The sequence below is a fragment of the Chiloscyllium plagiosum genome, unplaced genomic scaffold (genome assembly GCF_037043375.1).
Source record: "Chiloscyllium plagiosum isolate Xiang-an unplaced genomic scaffold, Cpla_swu_hap1 HiC_scaffold_38, whole genome shotgun sequence".
Classification (NCBI taxonomy): Eukaryota; Metazoa; Chordata; class Chondrichthyes; order Orectolobiformes; family Hemiscylliidae; genus Chiloscyllium; species Chiloscyllium plagiosum.
Window position 1 is genome coordinate 23,549,686 of NW_028270176.1, and position 23,249 is coordinate 23,572,934.

Consider the following 23,249-nt stretch of genomic DNA (forward strand, 5'->3'; position numbering starts at 1 on the left):
TTCCTCTTTTTGCAGTTCTGGTGTGCTGCAGTGTGTTGTGGCCCTTTTGAACAGTGTCTTGATGCAACTTCGTTTGTGTGTATTGGGGTGGTTGCTTTCATAGTTCAGTACTTGGTCTGTGTGTGTGGCTTTCCTGTGTACCTTAGTGGTGAATTCTCCGTTTGGTGTTCTCTGTACCCTCACGTCTAGGAATGGGAGTTGGTTGTCCTTTTCTTCCTCTCTCGTGAATCGGATTCCTGTGAGTGTGGAGTTGATGATCCGGTGTGTATTCTCTATTTCCGTGTTTTTAATGATTACAAAGGTGTCATCGACATATCTGACCCAGAGTTTGGGTTGAATTTGTGGTAAGACTGTTTGTTCTAACCTTTGCACTACTGCTTCTGCTATGAGTCCCGAGATCAGTGAGCCCATGTGTGTTCCGGTGATTTGTTCGTATATCTGGTTGTTGAATGTGAAGTGTGTTGTGAGGCACAAGTCCAGTAGTTTAAGTATGCCGTCTTTGTTGATGGGTTCAACGTCCTGTTTTCTGTTATGTCTGTTCAACAGGTTGGCTATTGTTTCTCTGGCTAGGGCTTTGTCAATAGACATGAACAGTGCCATTACGTCGAATGAGACCATGGTTTCTTCCTTGTCTATGTGTATATTTCTGATGATGTCCAAGAATTCCTGTGTTGATTGTATAGAGTGTCTGGATCCGCTGATCAAGTGTTTCAGTTTCTGCTGTAGTTCTTTCGCCAGTTTGTGTGATGGTGTCCTGGTAGTGATACTATGGGTCTGAGTGGGATGTCTGGTTTGTGCACTTTAGGTAGTCCATAGAATCTGGGGGTGTTGTTGCTTTCAGGTTTCATTCTTTGTAGGTCTGACCTGGTTATCTGTCCGTTTTTTTGTAGGTTCCTCAGTGTGTTGTTTATCCTATTGGTGAGCTGTGGGTTGTGGTCAAACTCCCTCTTTTGGTAGGTGTTGGTATCTGCAAGTAGTTGTTGTGATTTTTGGATGCACTCTGCTTTGTCCAGGATGACCGTCATTCTGCCTTTGTCTGCTGGTAGTATGATTATGTTCTTATCGTTTCTTAGTGATTTTAGTGCTTCCCTCTCCTTGGTGTTGAGATTATGTGTTTGTCTTTTCCTTGTTATCAGGGGTACGATACTTTGTCTCACTGTTTGTTGTGTCTCTTCTGTCAGTCCATTGTTCCTGAGTGTGCATTCTAGTGCTGCTAAGAAGTCTGCTGTCTTGGCGTCCCTGTGGTTGTAGTGGAGTCCCTTGGCCAGTATTGTTCTTTCCGTGTCTGTGAGCTGTCTGTGGGAGAGGTTTTTAACCCAGGTCTGTGTTGTGGTGTCCTCTTTGTTGTGTGTTAGTTTGGCCATTTTTTCTTTTAGTGCCGTTTTTTTGCGGTGTGCAGTCCTGTTCTGTCCTATGGTGACGGCCTGTTCTATGGTCCGGGTCCATTCCTGATTCGTGGTTTTTGAAATTTGGAAATAGTGCAAAAACTGCTAGATGCACAGGCTTTGAACACACTTGTTCTCCCAACTATTGACAGCAGAAATACATAGCAGAGCGCTTTAGGGAACATCTCCGAGACACCCGCACCAATCAACCAAATCGCCCAGTGGCTCAACATTTCAACTCCCCCTCCCACTCTGCTGAGGATATGGAGGTGCTGGGCCTCCTCCACCGCCGCTCCCTCACCACCAGACGCCTGGAGGAAGAACGCCTCATCTTCCGCCTCGGAACACTTCAACCCCAGGGCATCAATGTGGACTTCAACAGTTTCCTCATTTCCCCTTCCCCCACCTCATCCTAGTTTCAAACTTGCAGCTCCGCACTGTCCCCTTGACCTGTCCGGACTTGTCCGACCTGCCCAGTTCCTTTTCCACCTATCCACTCCACCCTCTCCTCCCTGACCTAGCACCTTCATCTCCTTCCCCACTGACCTATTGTACTCTATGCCACTCTCTCCCCACCCCCACCCTCCTCTAGCTTATCTCTCCACGCTTCAGGCTCTGTGCCTTTATTCCTGATGAAGGGCTTTTGCCCGAAACGTCGATTTTGCCTGTCCTCGGATGCTGCCTGAATTGCTGTGCTCTTCCAGCACCACTGATCCAGAATCTGGTTTCCAGCATCTGCAGTCATTGTTTTTACCTAGCAGAAATACATAGGTAATTTGTGGCACCATTGATATGTTATAACGTAAATAAGTAATAATTAATTTCAGTTGCATTCCTGTCCACATTATATCAAAAATGTTATGCCTTCTTAAACAAAGTGAAAAGACTGAGGTTAGCCATCAGGTCGTGTTCACACATGGACTAATATCTCCTCAAAATACTGCTTATAAAATCTAATCTGACATTCATGTGATCAGATTTTCATAACAACCAGGTCCTAATTTAGGAAAATGAAAGAGATGGATTGTGTATCAAGATTAGTACAGCTGAGGGAGGAGTGGAATGCATTGTGAAATGAATCAATTTCTGAGCAGTTTAAGATTGAGATAAATTATATTAGATGAACAACCTGACCAATGGATCGTTATGGGTATTATTAAGAATGAGATCAAAGAGCACTTTGTACATGTTTGAGGCAACTGGGAACTATACCCACAAATATCCAATGTTTAGAATGGTTGCAAACTATTGCTATTTTAAAGGCTGATATTTCCCAACTGACAAAATTTAAACCAAAAAGAAAGATGCAAGCATGCATTGTGATCACCTGTGAAGGTAAAGTTGCCATAGTCCTACTCTCTTTTTAGAGAATGATGACTGGTGGTGTTCTAAGCTGAGGGTCACAGTGCCTCAGGTGAGGAGCCTGTTGGCCTCAGCTGGCACAGGAATTGAAGTTGTGCTGTTGGTGTTAGTCCACTTCTCAAATCAACCATCCAGCCAACGGTGCTAAACAATGTTGAACTGCCATGGTTACCTTGGTGTGCGTACACAATCTCTCTCTCTCTCTCTCTCTTTCGTTGGATATGTAAAGAAATATATTAATCCAATTTCCAGTTGCTGTGTTGACATGGACATATTAGATTCATTGAATTATACAGTGGGGAAACAGACCGTCCAGTACAACTTATCTATGCCGACCATGTTTCCCAAACTAAACCAGGTCTATATCTCTGTGTGCAGCCAATATGTCTTTAATGTATCTCTCTAAATGTATTTTACATGTTGTAACTGTACCTGCATCTTCTTCTGTCAGTTCATTCCACATATAAATCACCCACTGTGTGAAAAAGTTTCCCCTCATGTGCCTTTTACATTTTTCCCCTCTCTTCTTAAAATTATGCCCTCTAGTTTTTAACATCCCACCCTATGGAAAAGACCTTTGCTATTCACTCCATTACTCTTGTGATTTTGTAAATCATTTTAATGTCATCCCTCAAGCTCCAACGCTCCAGCTTAAAAAAATGCCCCAGTCTGTCCTTCGTCATAGTAACATTCTTGGAAATCTTTTCTGCACCCTTTCCAATTTAATAATCTGCTTCCTAAAGAAGGGCAACCAGAACTGTATGCAGTACTCCAAAAGTGGCCTCAACAGCGTCTTGTACAACCGCAACATGGCATCCCTACTCCTCTACCCAATAGCCTGACCAATGAAGGCAAGCATGCCAAAAACCTTCTTTTCCATCCTGCCAACTTGTGACAAAACTTTAACGGAAATATACATGGACATCTTCAATTCTCATGTGCCCCAACAGACCAACATTAGTGAATTTGGTCGCTTTGTTTGTGCTATGACTAATTTGTTTGTACAATTAGAGTGGAGACGGATAAGACACAGATTTCAGTTTTTAAAAGTTTAGCCTTTTTTGCAACTCCAAGAAAAATTTAAAGCTCAGGTATTATGGTACTTGATCTCTGCATCCAGAAGTCCTGCCATTGAACTTAGTGGTTGCTATTTTCACTGGTTGGTGCCAAATCATTTACAATTCCATATTCTTGACTCAATGTGGTAGCAATATATTTGAGTGCAGCATCCTTCAGTTGGCACAATACTTTCTTTGAGCTATGTCAAATTCAGATCAACAGGCAATTGCAGCATTGTCTAATAAGATTGCACCCCTTTAGATAGTATTCATGACACCATTGACAAAGATCTTGTGCACTTTGCAAAAGGCAAATTGCTGTTTGGGAATAGACCAGATAGATCATTAGGCATTGGATCCCTAAAGGTCTTAAAATGTCCGTTAGTGTTGGGGCTGTTGCCAAACTGTCAGGGAAAATATTAAGATCGCTGTCATGGGAAATATCTAAGAACTACAAGGAGGCCTCTCATAGGAGCAGAAAAGTTGTCAAAGTATTTACCTCTCTTGCCATTTAACTGTTGAGGAACAAAAAGATATATTGGCACTGTTAAAGAAATTAATGCATGCTTTTTCATCCTGTCTATTACTATCAATGGAATGATTGGAATGTAAACTCGTAAACTTACAAAAGTCTGAGCTAGAAGCCTCTAAGCAACTATCCTGATTTCCAACACATTCCACCACACTTGAATTAAGAAAGGGATACTGCCCAAAGTATTTCAAGCCATTTGGGATGTTATAATCTGAAGATCAACAAACATAGAATGTTAAGATAACTGAATGAATTGACTAAAGATCAAACCATTTTTTAAAAAATGCATTAAGTTTACATTTCATGAATAGCAAATCAATCTCCAAGTAGCTGCAAGCATCGAACAACCACAAGAAAAATAACACTACAATTCCCATTTCCTGGGTGTATAAAATTCCAAAATTAAATTAATTTATTTTTCTCCTTGGGAATTTTGTTTTTATAATATAAATTGGAAGCGGCAGGGACAGGCCACTATAAATGCCGGAGGAAACACCACAGAAGCGCTTCACAGGAGGCTCCCAAGCACTGAGGATGTCACCTAGACAGGGGACGAAATGTTTGCAACAAAAACTTCCAGCTCAGCGAACAGAACCACAGCATAAATTTGAATGTTCTTTAGTTACTGTTTCAGGCAGTGCATGCTAAGCAAAAAAAAAACTCCTGAAACAATTCTTCTCTCGTTCTCTCTTTGAATCATATTACTTCTCTGCAGTCTTTTTCCAGACCTTTATTTTTGCCCGAAATGACACTTTCTGTGATCATCTCATAATTGTAGACATTTCACTTAAGTTTATCATTTTGTTTATAGTGAAAAAAAAAGCAATCCCAGTTTCCTGATTCTGAGATTTACCTTGACTTGTGTTTGGATGGAGATTGATCTGTTAAATCGTTGACAATCAGTATATTGCATTTGGCTTTGGAATTCAAGTTGAGAATACCAGTTGTAACTGATTTGAAAAAGATGTGACTGTTTCCATGAATGCAATCCTCCACAATGAGAAAACATCAGTTCCATACCTGAAGTAAAATCAAAAATTTCAGACAAACTTTGTATTATTATGAATTGCTACTAAACTGAGAAGGTTAGCAAGGAGTTGCAAAGGAGGTGATGTGTTTATGAAAAAATGAAACTCTCACATTGTTTGAATGTGCTATCATACAATAGCAGAATCATACTATGCAGAGTGAGGTGGTTAAGTTCAATGTGCTGTGACGAGACTGTGGCTTTAAGAGGTGTACCTTGTCCTTATTTTCTTTTGTGAAGAGAGGTTGAAACAGAGGTGCTGAGCGATCTGCTCCAAGCCAATAAAGTAAATAGCTTGTGAGGCCTTGGAATTTTTTAAAAAGTTGAAACAAAAGAAGCAGCATGAACAGGTGGAGTCAGGCTCCCACAGAACCAGGCTTTTAGTTTCGCTTTCAGCAGGTGAAGTTGGATGTGGAAGCTGTTACATCTGTCTTGGCCACAGCAAAATGCTGGAGTTCTGTCTCTTTGCCGGAATTTCCTCTTGATATTTTTTTCCTCCTGGACTGAAGAAACACCAACTGTGAAACAATCTATTTGACTGAATGTGTCTTTGCCAAGAGTGTGTTTCTGGGATGTTACTATATTGGAACAGTTCAATAGTTAGATAATCTATCATTCTGTTCAGTTTTCCAATAGATTTATAGTTAAAGCAATTCTTCTTTCTTTTGGAATACGGTGCCTTATACTTGCCTTTAATTAAGATGCAAGTTAGGATCTAGGTGCTCACTTTGATATGTTTTGAAGGGCTCCATAACAATGTTTACATTTATTTTTTGAAGAAACATTCTTATTGCACCACAAAAGGGTGTTGATAATGTACAATAATTATTAGTCATAATTATTATAATCATTAATAACTATTAATGTATATTAGTGACTTTTTTGAGAAGATTTGTAGCTCAGGTTGATGATAAGTATGTGAGTTAGCTTGCTGAGCTTGAAAGTTTGATTTCAGATGTTTCATCATCATTCTAGGTAACATCACCAGTGAGTGTCTCGGGTGAAGCACTGGTGATATGTCCCGCCTCTCTATTTATAGGTCTTGGTTTCTTAAGTTGGGTGATGTCATTTTCAGTTTTTTTTCAAGGGAAGGTAGATAGGATCTAAATTGATGTGTGTAATTCTGGTTAGAATGCCATGCCTCTAAGAATTCTCATGTGTATCTTCTTCGGCTAGTCCTATGTTGCTGGACCAGACAGGGAGACTATGGGTCTAAGGGGGGAAGCAGGTTTGTGTATTTTTGCTAATCCATGGAAGCGAGGTATGTTGGATCCATCTGGTTTAATGTTTTGGAAGTCTGTCCTGTTTAATTCTCCTGATCTTTTATGTGCTGTGAGAAAGATTCTGTTTAGTAGTTGGGGTCAGGTCTATTGCCACCTTCTGGTAAGTGTCAGTATCTGCAAGCAGAGCATTTGCCTTTTTAAGATAGTTGAATATTTTATAAATAACAGTCATACATCCCTTGTCTGAATGTAGGATAATGATATTTTTATCTTTTTAAAGTCTTTCTTAAGACTTTATTTTCTTGAGCATTGCGTGTGTTTCCTTCCTTTTTTTGGCCTGATGTAGGTGCAGTAGCTAGTCTTATGGTCTGCTGTGTTTCTTCTGAAGGACCTGTGTTTTTTAATGTGGATTCACATGCTGCAAGGAATTCCTTTTTACTCGCACCTTTGTTACTGTAGTTTAACCCTCTGACTAGAGCTGTTTTTTCTGTATCGGTAAGTGGACAGTCTGAAAGATTTTTTATCCAAGCATCAGTGTTGTATGTAATTGTGTGAGTTTATCTAACTTACCTTGAAGTCTGAGTTTTTTCTTTCTCTGTGTTTGTTGTTTAAAGCTTATGGTTTGTTCTCATGGCATTTGTTCATTCAACGTCCGTCATGGTATTGAACAAAAGGTTTTGGCGCAAAATCTCCCAAAAACTAAAACACCTAATTGAAGATTCATGCCAGTCCATTCACTCCACCCAAGAATTCCTGTGCACCATCAAAGACACCAACATAGAAGAGGACAAAATAATGGTCTCCTTTGACATTACAGCCCTTTTCACATCAACTAACATCAACCTGGCCAAAGAAACACTGGCATCACTACTAGAAAATCCAGGACTACAAACACCAGACAGCACCAACTTCATCAGCAAAGACAACATCCTCAAACTAGTGGACCTGTGCCTCAGACCCGATTCACATTCAATAACAAAGCCTACAAACAAGTCAATGAAACACCTATATGATCACCAATATCAGGGCTCCATAGCAGAAACAGTAATGCAGAGGCTTGAACAAGCTGCCTCCCATCTATCCAACATAAACTTTGGGTCAGCTACGTAGATGACACCTTTGTCATCACAAAATGGAAATATACAACACCATCAACAGTATCCTGACAAGTATAAAATTTACAAAAGAGGAGGAGCATGACAACAGACTCCCATTCCTTGACGTGACAGTTGAACATACAGTTAACGGAGAGCTTCAAACCAGCATCTACAGAAAAACAACAAACACAGACCAAATACTTAACTTCAGAAGCAATCATCCCAACACTCACAAATGGAGCTGCATCCAGACATTATTTCAATGAGCAACATCACACTGCAGTACCCAAGAATTACAAACAGCAGAAGAAAAATATCTATACAATGTTTTCAATAAATTGATTTCTCAGAAACAAGCCCAAACAAGCAGTGACAACACAATCAAAAACTATAGCTACAATACCTTATATCAAAGACATATCAGAAATGATCTCCAGACTACTCAGACCCCTTGGCATCATAATAGCCCACAAACCTACCAAGACACTTAAACAGCAATTAATAAAGTAAAGGATCCATCAGATACTACCAGCAAAACTAACGTCATTTGCAAGATACCATGCAAGAACTGTTATAAAAAAACTACATCAGGCAAACAAGCAGGAAACTTGCCACCAGGATATATGAACACTAACTGGTCACCAAAAGACATGACCCACTGTCACTAATTTCTATACATGCAGAAAAAAAAGGACACCACTTTGACTGGAACAACACACGCATCCTAGGGCAGGTGAAACAAAGCCACGCACGAGAATTCTTAGATGCATAGCAAGCTAACCAGAAATCCATCAATCAACACATCAACTTAGATCCTCTCTACCTTACCTTGAACAAAAGAACCAGAACCCACCTTAAGAAACCAAGACCTATAAATAGAGAGGCAGGACATACAACCAGCGCTTCACTGGAGACTCTCTCTGATGGTGTTACCTAGGATGGTGACGAAATGTCTAAAAACAAACCCTCAAGCTCAGCAAAATAAGTTACATTCTTATTAATATATAATAATTTATTAACATTGTTTTTATTTCAAGGGTAAAGAAAAGCCTTTACTTGTCAGTGTAGTCATGACTTACAATATATTCTTGTCTGATACTATTGAACTTACCAGCACACACAGTTCATGCTGCCTCATATTTTCCATGACTGCAGTACTTCGCATTGTGGGGATTCTGTAGCTGACCAGAGTCTGACTAATGATACTAATCATAAGAGCGCTAATGGCACAGTGGCCGTGTCCCTTGCTCTGGACCAGAAAGTCTGGGCTCAAGTCCCACCTATGCAAAACATTCCTCACAGCATGCTTGAATGGTTGGTTCAAAGTACTTCAAGTGGAGGAATGTGGAGTGTACTCCCTGGGAGGGGAGTTGAGGCGGGTAACCTCACAGCCTTTAACAAGCACTTGCATGAACGCATGATGTGTCATGACATTCAAGGTTGTATGCTTGTTTATGGACAGAGGACTAGTGTTAATATTATTGTATTTTTTGGCTGACTAGGCCAATTTGAAGAGCCACATCTGTATATTGTATGAGTCAATGATTTTGTATGGCACACAACTGAAAGAAGCAGAGAAGGACAAATCTGAGACAGTATCTTTACAATTCCTGAACATGATTTTCAGTCTCTGCAATGTGGTCTTCTAAACTCCCAGCTCAGGACTGGTCCTGTTATTTTAGAAGGTGAGGAAGCTGCATGTGATCATGGGTCTCTTTCCCCCTGTGACTCCCAGTCCTTCAGAAAAGTCTTTGATTTTGATATCTGTTCTGTTGTGATCCAACTGCTCTCTCCTGAGCAATAGAAGTTCCAATGAGAGAAAAGAGCACGACAGTGGAGAAACAGATTGACTTTATCTATCACTCAAAGGGTCCTGCTCTGATAATGACACTCTATTTGCGTAAGAAGCTTGTACAGTAATTCAGAGCAACACATCTGCTTATGTAGTTCATTCATAGCATGTCGGCAAACCAAATTAGTTGGTCAACCCAAAATCATAGAATACTTATAGTGTGGAAGTAGGCCATTCAGCCCATTACATCCATACCGACTTTCTGAAAGCATCTCACTCCCTCTACCCTAACCCTGCATTTTCCATGGCTAATCCACCGAACCTGCACATCCTGGACACTATGGGCAATTTAGAATGATCGATTCACCTAATCCGCACATCTTTAGTCTGTGGGAGGAAACCAGAGCACCTGGAGGAAACCCGCATGGACATGTGGAGAGCATGCAAACTCTTCAGAGACATTCGCCTGAGGCTGGAATGGAACTCAGATCCCTGGCGGTGTGAGGCAGCAGTGCTAAGCACTGAGGCAACGAGCCTCCTCATGGTTGTTCCATGGAAATGAGCTAGAAAGTCATCTCTTGAAATATTACAGTCGTTGTGGCGTTAAGGATTTTCAGGACCACCCTATAGTGTTAATTGGTCTTTGTTCAACACTCGTATTAATTATCCTGTTTAACCAACCTAAGGAGACCAGTACACCTCTAGTTTTTGCATGGCTGGAAGATGATACTTATACCTGATACAAATCCAGAATCTTACCTTTCCAACCAGGACCATTACATCAGTTCTCACTGCAGCAACTTACATTCTGCTTGACAGAGCCAAAATCGATGGAAATTGAATTTTTGCCCACAGCCTTTCAAATATTCGTGGACAATGCTTCCATCTGAAAACAGAAAGAACATCATTTTAATTCTATTATTCAAGTATCATTCTATATCATACATTACACCTATTGTGGCTGTGTTTGCCAGAGGGATGTCATAATGCAATGATCATCCTTTCTCTTTCTATATATCTTTCAGTCTGTCTATTTATCTCCCTTGATTGCTATTAATATAGCTATTTAACTTGGTTTCTATATCTCTCTAAATATATCTCCACACTCTAGCTATGCAGATAGCTATATGTCTATGTGGTCCTGCATCTCAGCACACTTATATAACTATAACAAGCATTATTGGTCCATCATGACATTTGGTTGCTGCCAATCCTTTTGATCGAGACAGGCAGGAGGTTGGAAGAACTCAGCAAGATAGGCAGCATCAGGAGGTGCAGAAGTCAATGCTTTGGGTGTAACCCTTCTTCAGGACTGGGGGTTCATGTGGGGATGCTGCAGGTAAAGGAGGAGGCGGGGGCAAGGTGGTGAAGTGGGGATAGGTGAAGACAGGTAGAGGGAACAACCTGGTTGGTCAATGGGAGGAATGAAAGTGAGGACTGTAGCCGCTGGAGATCAGAACCCTTCTGCGACAACAGATGAATGGGCACCGCACAACAATCAACAGACAGGAATGTTCCCTCCCAATTGGGGAACACTTCAGTGGTCTAGGACATTCAACCTCAGACCTTTGGGTGATCATCCTCCAAGGTGGACTTCGGGATAGGCAGCAGGGAAACGTGGCCAAGCAGAGGCTGATAGCTAAGTTCGTAACCATAGAGAGGGCCTCAACCGGGATCTTGGGTTCATGTCACACTATAAGTGACCACCATTGCACTATACACACACACAGACATTCCGACACACACAAACTCACACACGCACACACACACACGCGCACACACACACACAAACACACACATACACACACACATGCTTACAGACACACACACTCCCACACTCACGCAGACATCCTCTCAGAGACTTACACCATTCTACACTCATGCATACACACATACAATCTCTTTCACAGACACTCACAACCCCCACCCCAGACACGCACACACACTCCCACACGGACCCCCTCACAGACTTAAGACACTCTACACTCACTGCACACACACATATGCACTCTCTCTCACACTCACAACGCCCAACCAAGACAGACACACACAAACAGACAAAGACCCTCATGCACACATATATTTTGTGGGGTGAATTTGTATTTGCAGAGTTACATTGTACTTTGCTCAAAAACTGCATGAATTCATGTAAAACTCCATTATCCCACTTTTAAGATTAGAATCAATCTAAGCATCACCTCTGTCTTACCTGGAAAGACTGTTTGGGCCCCTGGATGGAGGTGGGGGTGTGATGTACTGTCATGTTTTGCAACTTTTCTGGTGGCAGGTGAAGGTAACTGGAGGTTTAGTCACATTCTTTAGTCATTTTGAAGATCCAATTTTTCAAATAGATTAGCAATATTGCAAACCACATCTGATTTAAATAAAAAAAAACTGGTGCAGCTTATCCAATGGCTCTGTAGCTGTGATTTCCCAACAGTGGTCTCCTCCTGCTACCCTCAACAGCTTCCCAACAATACTTCATCACCACTATCTCCTCCCCTTCCCATCACCATCTTTGTATCAAATCAGTGCAACTCCCTCTGTTCTATTCCATTCTTCCTTATCTGTTTCTTTGTGCTCCCTTAGGTACGTCAGTACCACTCATCTCAACCATGTCCTGGCACAGTGCGTTTCAAGCCTCTTTATTCTTTGAATGGATACAAAAGTGGTAAGGCCTTGGGTAGTGTTGTAGAGCAGGGGCATCTGGGCGTTCAGGTACATAATTCTTTGAAGTTTGCATTATACATTGACAGGGTGTTGAAAGCGTTGTTTAATACACACCTTCATTGCTCAGACCTTTGCGTATAGAACTTATGATTTTATGATGAGGTTATACAGGTCATTGGTGAGGCCTCTTCTGGAGTACTGTGTCCAGTTCTGGAAGGATATTATTAAGTTGGACAGGGGTCAGAAGGGATATACTTGATGTTGCTGGGTAAGGAATGTTTGAGTTACAAAAAAGCTGGGACCTTTGTCACTTGAGGATAGGAGGTTTATAAAATCATAAGGTATATAGATAGAGTTAATGGGGTTGGTGTCTTTTCCCTTGGTTGGGGAATTTCAAGACTACGGAGCACATTTTTAAGGTGAGAGGAGAGAGATATCAAAAACGACATGGGGGGAAAATCTTTTGCACAAAGGGTGGTTTGCCTGTGGAATGAACTTCCTGAAGAAGTGATGGATGTGGACACAATTATGATATTTAAAAGACATTTGGATAAGTACATGAATAGAAAAGGTTTGGAGGCTTATGGGCCAGGAGGTAGGACTAGTTTATTTTAGGGATTATGTTTGGCATGGACTGGCTGGAACGATGGGTGTGTTTCTCTATATGACTCTATAACTGTATCTCTGCTGAATTCTCTCTTGGATTTAATAGCAACTGTTTTATCTTTATGATCTGCTCTCTGACTTCTATGTTGAGCACCTTAATAATTGTGACAATGAAGTAAGTCTCGATTTTCAAAAGAGGACATCTAGTTCACTAATGTCCTGTGAAGGAGAAGCCAGCATTTTCTTACTAGACAGAGACTGCTCTCTCATTAGACAGAGACAAATGCTGTCAGTTTAACCTGAGGGTCACCACACTTCAGGTAATCAAAAAGGTTGAGATGAAAAATCCTTCCTGTAAACTCAGCTGATGCAGGAATTGAACCTATCCAAATTTTTCCAATTGTACGTGCGCCTTCAGACCCACAGAAATCTTCTTGACTCTGAAATGTACTCTTAAATGCTTTCTGTGCCACATGTTGGTAACAAATATCACTACAAATCCCACACAAATGAATGAAACTAACTTAACAATATGTCATTGCAAATGAAAAGCACTGCGAAAACTTTGCAAAAACCTTCTTATCAACAAGGCATGCTGATAGACAATGAGGAAGGAATTGCCCTTAAATTTCTTTTGGACATCATTTTCTACTACATCAGTTGAAATACTTTTGAGGAAATGTCCGCTGAGTTTTACCTAGTATCAGATGCCATCTGATGAATTACTACTCTGAGATTTTTCCCATCAATTTGAAGAAGCACTGATGACAAAGACATAGAATGGTGTGAACAGGTCTTCAGTGTCCATCACCAATAATGGCTTTATAACATCAGTACCGATGGATCTTGTCAACTTTAAAGACAATGGGAAGTATACCATGTCTGCAGATAGTGGTGAGGTGACTAAACAGGGGGACTAGCTGACTTGATTAGTTCTTCAGAAATCTGCCATAAGTGCACCTATCTACTATTTTACAGGGTATTGTAATGTAGCTCTGCCCTAGTGGGTCAAAAATTATCTACGTTCCCAATGAGATGACATACATTGTGTTGTGTGCTACTTACAGGTTTTCGGTGCTGTAAAGGAGAAGCCAGCAGAGGTTCCAAACTTCAATTTCCTATTCCTTTCCGTGGATTGCTGGCATGTTCCAGTGCGAGCAGCAGCGAAGGTAAGACCATTTGGTTTTAAAAGTGCTTACCGGTAGCGGGCAGCGGTGTTTTTTTTCTCTCTCTTCACAGAAAGAGCGGGAGCACCAGGGGGAAGTGACGACGACCAGAGGGGCAGCCGAGACCCGGAAGCAGTTAGTGTAAGCTTACCTGGGTAGGTTTTTTCCCCCTTTAAAAGCGCGAAGGAGAGGATGGCAGATAGATGGGTGACAGTGAGGGGGACTGGGAGGAAGCAGCCAGTGCAGGGACCCCCTGCGGCCATTCCCCTCAAGAACAAGTATACCGTTTTGGATACTTGTGGGGGGATGACTTACCAGGGGTAAGTAACGGGGCTCAGGTCTCTGGCACGGAGCCTGTCCCCGTTACTCAGAAGGGAAGGGTGAAGAAGAGCAGAGCAGTAGTAATTGGGGACTCGATAGTTAGGGGCACAGATAGGCGGTTTTGTGGGAACGAGAGAGACTCACGATTGGTATGTTGCCTCCCAGGTGCAAGGGTACGTGATGTCTCTGATCGTGTTTTCCGGGTCCTGGAGGGGGAGGGGGAGCAGCCCGAAGTCGTGGTCCATATTGGCACCAACGACATAGGTAGGAGGAGTGCCGAGGATGTTAGACAGACTTTCAGGGAGCTAGGTTGGAAGCTCAGAGTTAGAACGAACAGAGTTGTTGTCTCTGGTTTGTTACCCGTGCCACGTGATAGAGATTCGAGGAATAGGGAAAGAGAACACTTAAATGCGTGGCTACAGGGATGGTGCAGGAGGGAGGGATTCCGGTTTTTGGATAACTGGGGTTCTTTCTGGGGACGGTGGGACCTCTATAAACAGGATGGTCTACACCTGAACCTGAGGGGCACCAGTATCCTTGGGGGGAGGTTTGCTAGTGCTCTTGGGAGGGGTTTAAACTAACTCTGCAGGGGCATGGGAACCCAGATTGTAGCTTCAGGGTGCAGGGCCTGGAGTGTAGGGAGGTTAGGAACATGGCATCAATTTCCAAGGAGGGTGTCTGTAAACAGGAAAGTGGCTTGAAGTGTGTATACTTCAATGCAAGAAGTATACGAAATAAGGTAGGTGAACTTGCAGCGTGGGTTGGTACCTGGGACTTCGATGTTGTGGCTATTACGGAGACATGGCTAGAACAGGGACAGGATTGGCTGTTGCGGGTTCCAGGATTTAAATGTTTTAGTAGGGTCAGAGGTGGGGGTAAAAGAGGGGGAGGTGTGGCATTGCTTGTCAAAGATAGTATTACAGTGGTGGAAAGGACGATGGATGAGGACTTGCCATCTGAGGTAGTTTGGGTTGAGGTTCGGAATAGGAAAGGTGAGGTCACCCTGTTAGGAGTCTTTTACAGGCCTCCCAATAGTCCTAGAAACGTAGAAGAAAGGATAGGGAAGGTGATTCAGGAGATGAGTGACAGTAATAGGGTGGTGGTTATGGGGGACTTTAACTTTCCTGATATTGATTGGGAAAGCTATAGCTCAAGTTCGTTAGATGGGTCAGTGTTTGTTCAATGTGTGCAGGAGAGTTTCCTGACACAATATGTAGACAGGCCAACAAGAGGTGAGGCCATACTGGATTTGGTTCTGGGTAACGAACCAGGCCAGGTGTTAGAATTAGAGGTAGGTGAGCACTTTGGGGATAGTGACCATAATTCGGTGATTTTTACTCTCGTGATGGAGAGGGATAAGTGTGTACTACAGGGCAAGAGTTATAGCTGGGGTCAGGGAAATTATGATGCGGTGAGGCATGACTTAGGATGTGTGGCTTGGAAAAGTAGACTCCAAGGCAAGAGTGTAAATGATATGTGGAGCTTGTTCAAGGAGCAACTATTGAGTGTCCTTGATAATTATGTACCTGTCAGGCAGGGAGGAAAGGGTCGTGCGAGGGAGCCGTGGTTTAATAAGGAATTGGAATCCCTTGTTAAATGGAAGAGGGCGGCCTATCTCAAGATGAGACGTGAAGGTTCAATTGGGGCGATTGAGAGTTATAGGGTAGCCAGGAAGGACCTGAAGAGAGAGCTAAGAGCAGCAAGGAGGGGACATGAAAGGTCCTTAGTCGGTAGGATTAGGGAAAACCCTAAGGCTTTCTATAGGTATGTTAGGAATAAAAGAATGACTAGGGTAGGAATAGGTCCAGTCAAGGATAGCAGTGGGAAGTTGCGTGTGGAGGCGGAAGAGATTGGGGAGACACTGAATGAATACTTTTCTTCAGTATTTACTCAGGAACAGGGCATTGTCGTCGATGTGAATACTGAGTCACAAATAAGTAGAATGGATGGCTTTGAGGTATGTAGAGAAGAGGTGTTGGAAATCCTGGAAAAGGTGAAAATAGATAAGTCCCCTGGGCCTGATGGCATTTATCCTAGGATTCTCTGGGAAGCAAGGGAGGAGATTGCAGAGCCATTGGCCTTGAATTTTATGTCCTCTTTGTCTACAGGAGTAGTGCCAGAAGACTGGAGGATAGCAAATGTGGTTCCCTTGTTCAAAAAGGGGAGTAGGGATAACCCTAGTAACTATAGGCCGGTGAGTCTCACTTCTGTTGTGGGCAAAGTCTTAGAGAGAATTGTAAGGGATAGGATTTATGCACATCTGGATAGGAATAATGTGATCAAGGATAGTCAGCATGGTTTTGTGAAGGGCAGGTCGTGCCTCACAAACCTTATTGAATTCTTTGAAAAGGTGACGAAGGAGGTTGATGAGGGGAAAGCGGTAGATGTGGTATATATGGATTTTAGTAAGGCGTTTGATAAGGTTCCCCATGGTAGGCTACTGCAGAAAATACGGAGATATGGCATTGAGGGTGAGTTGGAGGTTTGGATTAGGAATTGGCTGGATGGAAGAAGACAGAGGGTAGTAGTTGATGGCAAAGTTTCTTCATGGAGTGCCGTCACTAGCGGTGTTCCACAAGGATCTGTTTTGGGACCATTGCTGTTTGTCATTTTTATAAATGACCTGGAAGAGGGGTTAGAAGGTTGGGTGAGCAAGTTTGCGGATGATACGAAAGTCGGAGGAGTTGTTGACAGTGAGGAAGGATGTGGCAGGTTACAGCAGGATATAGAGAAGCTGCAGAGCTGGGCAGAAAGGTGGCAAATGGAATTCAATGTAGCTAAATGTGAGGTGATTCACTTTGGGAAGAATAACAAAAAGATGGGGTACTGGGCTAATGGTCGGATACTTGGTAGTGTGGATGAGCAGAGGGATCTTAGTGTCCATGTACACAGATCTCTGAAAGTTGCCACCCAGGTAAATAGTGCGGTGAGGAAGGCATATGGCGTACTGGCTTTTATTGGTAGAGGAATTGAGTTCCGGAGTCCTGAGGTCATGATGCAGTTGTATAAAACTCTGGTGCGGCCGCATCTGGAATATTGTGTGCAGTTTTGGTCGCCATACTATAGGAAGGATGTGGAGGCACTGGAACGGGTGCAGAGGAGGTTTACCAGGATGTTGCCTGGTATGGAAGGAAGATCGTATGAGGATAGACTGAGACACTTGGGGCTGTTTTCATTAGAGAAAAGAAGGTTTAGGGGTGACTTGATTGAGGTGTACAAGATGATTAGGGGGTTAGATAGGGTTGACAGTGTGAACCTTTTCCCGCGTATGGAGTCGGGTATTACAAGGGGGCATAGCTTTAAATTAAGGGGGGGTAGATATAGGACTGAAGTTAGGGGTAGGTTCTTCACTCAGCGAGTCGTAAGTTCATGGAATGCCCTGCCAGCAGCAGTGGTGGACTCTCCCTCTTTATGGGCATTTAAGCGGGCATTGGATAGGTATATGGAGGATAGTGGGTTAGTATAGGTTAGGTGGGCTTGGATCGGCGCAACATCGAGGGCCAAAGGGCCTGTACTGCGCTGTATTCTTCTATGTTCTATGTTCTATGTTCTATGTTCTATGTTCTATGTTGTAGTGGAGAGCTTTGGGTGTTCCACTGATCCCAAGAGCTATTCCATCAAGAGTTCTCAACTTGTGCAGGGCCAGCAATGACAGTAAGGTTGGAGGGGACAACCTGGACAAAATGCAATCCAAAACAAGTTCTCAGTTGTGATTCAGTTGGAAGATATTCATCATATCTCATCAGCTGCAGCAGTGGATGAAGGCTGAGGCATTGTAGAGATCCCCAGTCATCGAGAGCTACTTGCATCAGGAACTGAATCTACATTTTGTTAAAGGCTGTGTGTCTGCTCATGTGCAACAGCATAGAAGGTGTCTACCTACAGGACTTCAAACATACACGTAAACACAAACACAGAAACACCAAGAGGTAATGGTGACAGATGTGACAAGAAGTTGCTGGCTTTGGGATAACACGTAAGTGGTGGAGATTTCATTTCTCTCATGGAATAGGAACAGGAGAGCATTTCACCAGTTTTGTTCATGACAGAGCAGCATTGCTCACGATTCACACTGCTCATCCGTATGGGAAAGGAGCAGAAAAGATGCTCAAAAATATTCGGTTCCATCACCAAGCTGACTGGGGGAACCACATCCAGCAGGTTAATCTACTAGTGTTCCGAAAACTAAATGAAACTCAATCTCAGAACTTGGTATGCACAAACCTTCATGGATCCTGACCAAAACAAAGGCCTGGAATGAAGAGCTCCCCTTGTTGCCTCTGAATTCAGACACTTCAACTGTGATATTTCTACCCTGGAGGAGACTAGGAAAGTAGGCGATGGGCAGGTGAGTGATAAACGTGGTGGTTACACCTTTTTATGGAGAGACAAACACCAGGACCCACGGAATTGAATTTGTCATCAAAAATGAACTTGTCAACCAATTTTCAGAACTCCCTGATGTACCAGTGATTGCTTCATGACTCGCCATCTGCAATATGCCAAAAAGACAGTAGCACAATGTTTAGAATTGAACCTGCCAGAGATCCGGGTTCAATTCCAGCCTCAGGTATCTGCCCTTGTGAAGTCTGCATGTACTCCGTGTGCTTCTGCCAGGTGCTCCCATTTCTTTCAACAGTCCAAAGATCTGCAGTCTAGGTGAATTGGCCATGCCATCGTGTCCAGAGATTTGCAGGCTAGGTGGATTAGCCATGGAGAATGGAGTTAGTCATAGGTGTGGGGTGGTGCACGGTCTGGGTCTGGCTGGGATGCTCTTTGTAGAGTCAGTGCAGACTATATTGGCTATATAGCCTCTTTCTATACTGTAGGGATTTTATGAACAAGCAGGCAGTTGTCATGAGTGCCAATGCACCACCCATTGATAGCAGAGATTATCCAAAGATGGATTCTATTCCATATCGACACCATACTCAACAACATCCTGAAGGAAGATAAAATTATTTTCCTGGAGCTCACAATGGGGAGACAATGGCCCGATGATATTATTGCTGGATTGCTAATCCACCGACGCAGGTAATATTTCGGATCTGCGTTCAACTCCCACTATGGCAGATGATGGAATTTGAATTAATTTCAATGAGTATCTGGAATTAAGAGCCATATGATGACCCTTGAATCTATTGTCAATTGTTGGAGAAACCCATCTAATTTACTCATGATTTTTATGAAAGGAACCTGCTGTCCTTACTTGGCCTGGCCTCCATTTGAACCCAGACCCATAGGAATGTGTTGACTCTTAACTGCTCTCTGAGCAAATAGGCATGGGCAATAAATGCCTAGCTAATGATTCCCTCATTCTGTCAATGAATAAAAAGAGTGCCAGGGTTTGAAAGGACTCCCAATTCTTGAAAGGAAAAGTTGAAAAGAACAGAGTCAGGAATTGCAGCTTGAACAGGATTCTCCTGCTCGTCAAATGTGTAGAGCACAGTGGTCATCACTGAGACATTTTCCATCTACAAAACATGATAAAGAGTTCACAATCAATGCAGTGGCACAGGATTGCCTATGTCATCTTCTCTTCCCTACACCAAAGGCTGTTCTTCGGGACGTTATGACCAGCATAGACATTTACTGGACAGACCACCAGCTCATCCGCTCCTCGAAGTCCATCAAATTCCAAACATTTTTCACTATATCTTGGTACATGCGATAACCAAAAATCAAACTCAAACTAAAAATACCCAAACTCTGTGAAAGCAGCTGGTGCCAGAAGCATCAGGTTCTGATGAAGAGAACACCGCAAAATACTGCTCAACTGCAATGCAATGATTAGTTCAGAAATATTTAAGGAACACCCCCAACTCCCCTGCAAAGATAATCTTCAAATCCCACCTGTGTGGCACAGGTTTAACCTTCCATTAGATAAATAAAGAACGGAAAAACTGCAGGAGTGGATTGGGTTCCCGTGGAGGTTTTGCAAACCTGGAGGAGCAGAGCTTACCTGTCACCTTCATCAACTCTTCCTGAAAATCTGGGACAAAGAAGACATCCCTGCCAAGCTTAGAAAAGCTGCCTTCACCTCAAGATAGGAGAGAAAGTGAACTGTTGAAACTACTGAGGAGCTCAGGGTGGCATGGTGGCTCAGTGGTTAGCACTTCTGCACCACAGCACTACGGACCCAGGTTCGATCCCAGCCTTGGGCTACTATCTGTGTGGAGTTTGTCCGTTCTCCCTGTGTCTGCATGGGTTTCCTCTGGATGCTTAGCCTTCCACCCACAGTCCAAAGATGTGCAGCTTAGGTGATTAGCTGTGTAGGTGGGTGTATTAGTAAGGGCTAAATGTAGGGGAATGGGTCTGGGTGGTTTACTCTTCAGAGGGTCACTGTGGACTTGTTGGGCCAAAGGGCCTATTTCCACACTATAGGGATTCTATGAATCTCCCCACACTCCATTGCTGGAACTATTATTACCTGAATCTTCATCAGGCAACTGAACTATGGACCATGATTTTCATTGCTTCATTACTCCAGCAGAACAACACCAATTGCAGTACTCTGCAAGGTCTTCACCTATCAGAGCAGAGTTTTTGACTCAGTGGGTAGAATGATGGAAGACATTGTCAAAGTTGGTTCTCCAGAGAAGTTTATCAAAAATTTCCTCCTCAAGAATATTTCAGCAATGGTGCTCACTGGCGGGAATATTTCAGTATACTTGGTGGCCAAGTCAGGAGTTGAGCAGCAAAGTCTCATCACGTGGCTGGCAAGGGAATGTGGAAGCTGAATGTGAAGTTGTTGACCTCAGAAAATATTGAGTAGCTCAAAAGGGATTACATTGGTTGGAGAACCATGAAACTCCTCTAAGGGTGTTCAGGAACTGGAGGGAAATCATCAAAGGGAACATCAAGAGGTTCTTCATCCTCAAAGGTATTCAGATGATGAAAGGGCAGCAGGGAAAACAGGCCAAACTCCAGTAAAGTATCAAACCTGCTCCAGCCACGGGCAATGCCGCTCGATGTCACAGAGGATCTTCAGGAGGTGAAGAGCCAGCAAACCTCACTCTTTGCCACAGAGGCCTCCAAAATAATCTTCTAGTCCAGGATCTGCACCATGGAGCAGGATGAGACATGTTCGTGTTTGTTCTTCCAGAAGGTGCGCAAGGAGAGCTTTGTACCCAGCAGCTTGAAGGAGGCTCAGTAACATAATCTCAGTATGATATCCTGAGGATTAGAAAATCCTTTTATGCCAGTCTGTACGACATGAAGCCAGTAGAGTGGCCTCCCAGTTGTTCCTATTGTCTATCTCGGAGGTCTTAAATGACAGTATTTGGGAGAGGCTGGACCAGTCATTATCTCTGGATGAGCTAACCAAGGCCCTTGAGTCCTTTGAAAAGAATAAAACTCCTGGCGGCAATGGCATACCGGCCGAGTTGTATTCAGGTCTGTTGGACCTGTTTGGCCTGGATCTTGTGGGTGGCACGGCTGCTCAGTGGTTAGTACGGCCGCCTCACAGCACCAGGGACCCAGGTTCGATTCCAACCTCGCATGATTGACTGTGTGGAGTTTGCACATTCTCCCGGTGTCTGCATGGGTTTCCTCCGGGTGCTCTGGTTTTCTCCCACAATCCAAAGATGTGTAGGTCAGATGAATTGGCCATGCTAAATTGTCCATAGTTTTAGGTGCAGTGGTCAGGGGTAAATATAGGGTAGGGGAATGGGTCTGGGTGGGTTACTCGTTGGAGAGTTGGTATGGATTTGTTGGGCCAAAGGATCTGTTTCCATTCTGCAGGGAATCTAATCTAAGCTAACCAGCTGGAGGTGTATTACAGTATGCTTCTGGCAGGTAGCATGTGGAAAGAATCCATGAGGAAAGAATCATCACTCTCACCTACAGAGAGGAAATTAGAAATTGGCAGCCAATATCATTGCTGAATGCAGACTGCAAAATCCTGTCTAAAGTCAGTGAGTAAAGGGCTGCCTGGGCTCAGTGGGCCAGATTGTATCCGAGAGCCTTGAACTCCTCAGAGATACAATCACCTACATACAGGACAGGGAGGTGGACATCTTCCTCAACAGCCTGGACTAGGAGAGGGCCTTTGACAGATATCGCACACATGCATGTGGGATGTGCTGCTCAAAATGTGCTTGAGAGGGAATCTGCAATTGGATCCTGACTGCTCTGTACCAAAAATGTTAGTGCAGTCTCAATCAACAGTTTGGAATCAGATAGTTTCCCTGTCAGATCCGGAGTCAGGCAGGGCTGCCCATTCTTTTCTGCTTTGTTTGTGTGTTTATATAGATCCTTTTGCTGAGTCCATCAGGAAGGATGCGAGGCTGAGAGGGGCGACTATTCCAGGCGGTGGAGGCCAACAGGTCAAAGCTTCCCTGTACGTGGATAACATTGCTGTTTTCTGCGTGGATCCACTTCCAGTGCTCAGAGTGATGAGCATCTGCGACCAGTCGGAACTGGTCTCCAGAGCCAAGGTAAATCAAGCCAAGAGCAAAGGCATGTTTTTGGGAACTAGTCCAATTGATCCTGCATTCCCTTCACATTACCTGAAGGCGCTGAGAATATGGTTCAGAGGGGCAAGGCATGCATAAAATCTTGGGAGGAGCGCATCACCAAGGTGAAGCAGAAACTGTTCTTTTGGGTGCTCTGCTCCCTCTCTATTGCAGGTGAAAACCTGATCATCAAGTGTGAGGCACCTGTCTTTGTTTTACATGGCATGGATCTGGCCCATTCCTCTAAACTGTGATGTCTCAGTAACCCAAGCAATCTTTGATTTCATCTGGAAACCTAAGACGGACCATGTATGCAGGGACTCCATGTACAAAGCACTGGATAAGGTAGGAAAGAACATACCCAACGTCACACTCATCTTGATGGCCACCTTTGTGTACAGCTGCATCAAGCTGTGTATACATTCTCAATACGCTAACGACAAGTGTCACTATGTACTCAGGTTGTACCTGTCCTTGATGTTGTGAAGGATAGGACTGCCCTTGTTGCTGTGGAATGCTCCAAGTATTTAGCTCATTCCATATCACCTGTCCTT

At 43.3% G+C, this 23,249-nt stretch overlaps 1 protein-coding gene across 1 annotated transcript in view; it reads left to right on the forward strand.

Moving 5' to 3' along the window:
* The window catches only part of LOC148139307 (uncharacterized), a 140,401-nt gene that overhangs the window by 75,332 nt on the left and 41,820 nt on the right, over positions 1–23,249 (forward strand). Inside the window, 4 exon segments of the mRNA XM_087980832.1 lie at positions 12,066–12,194; positions 13,820–13,921; positions 17,815–17,893; positions 22,493–22,677. Of these exon segments, the coding sequence (XP_087836958.1) occupies positions 12,066–12,194; positions 13,820–13,921; positions 17,815–17,893; positions 22,493–22,677 (495 nt within the window).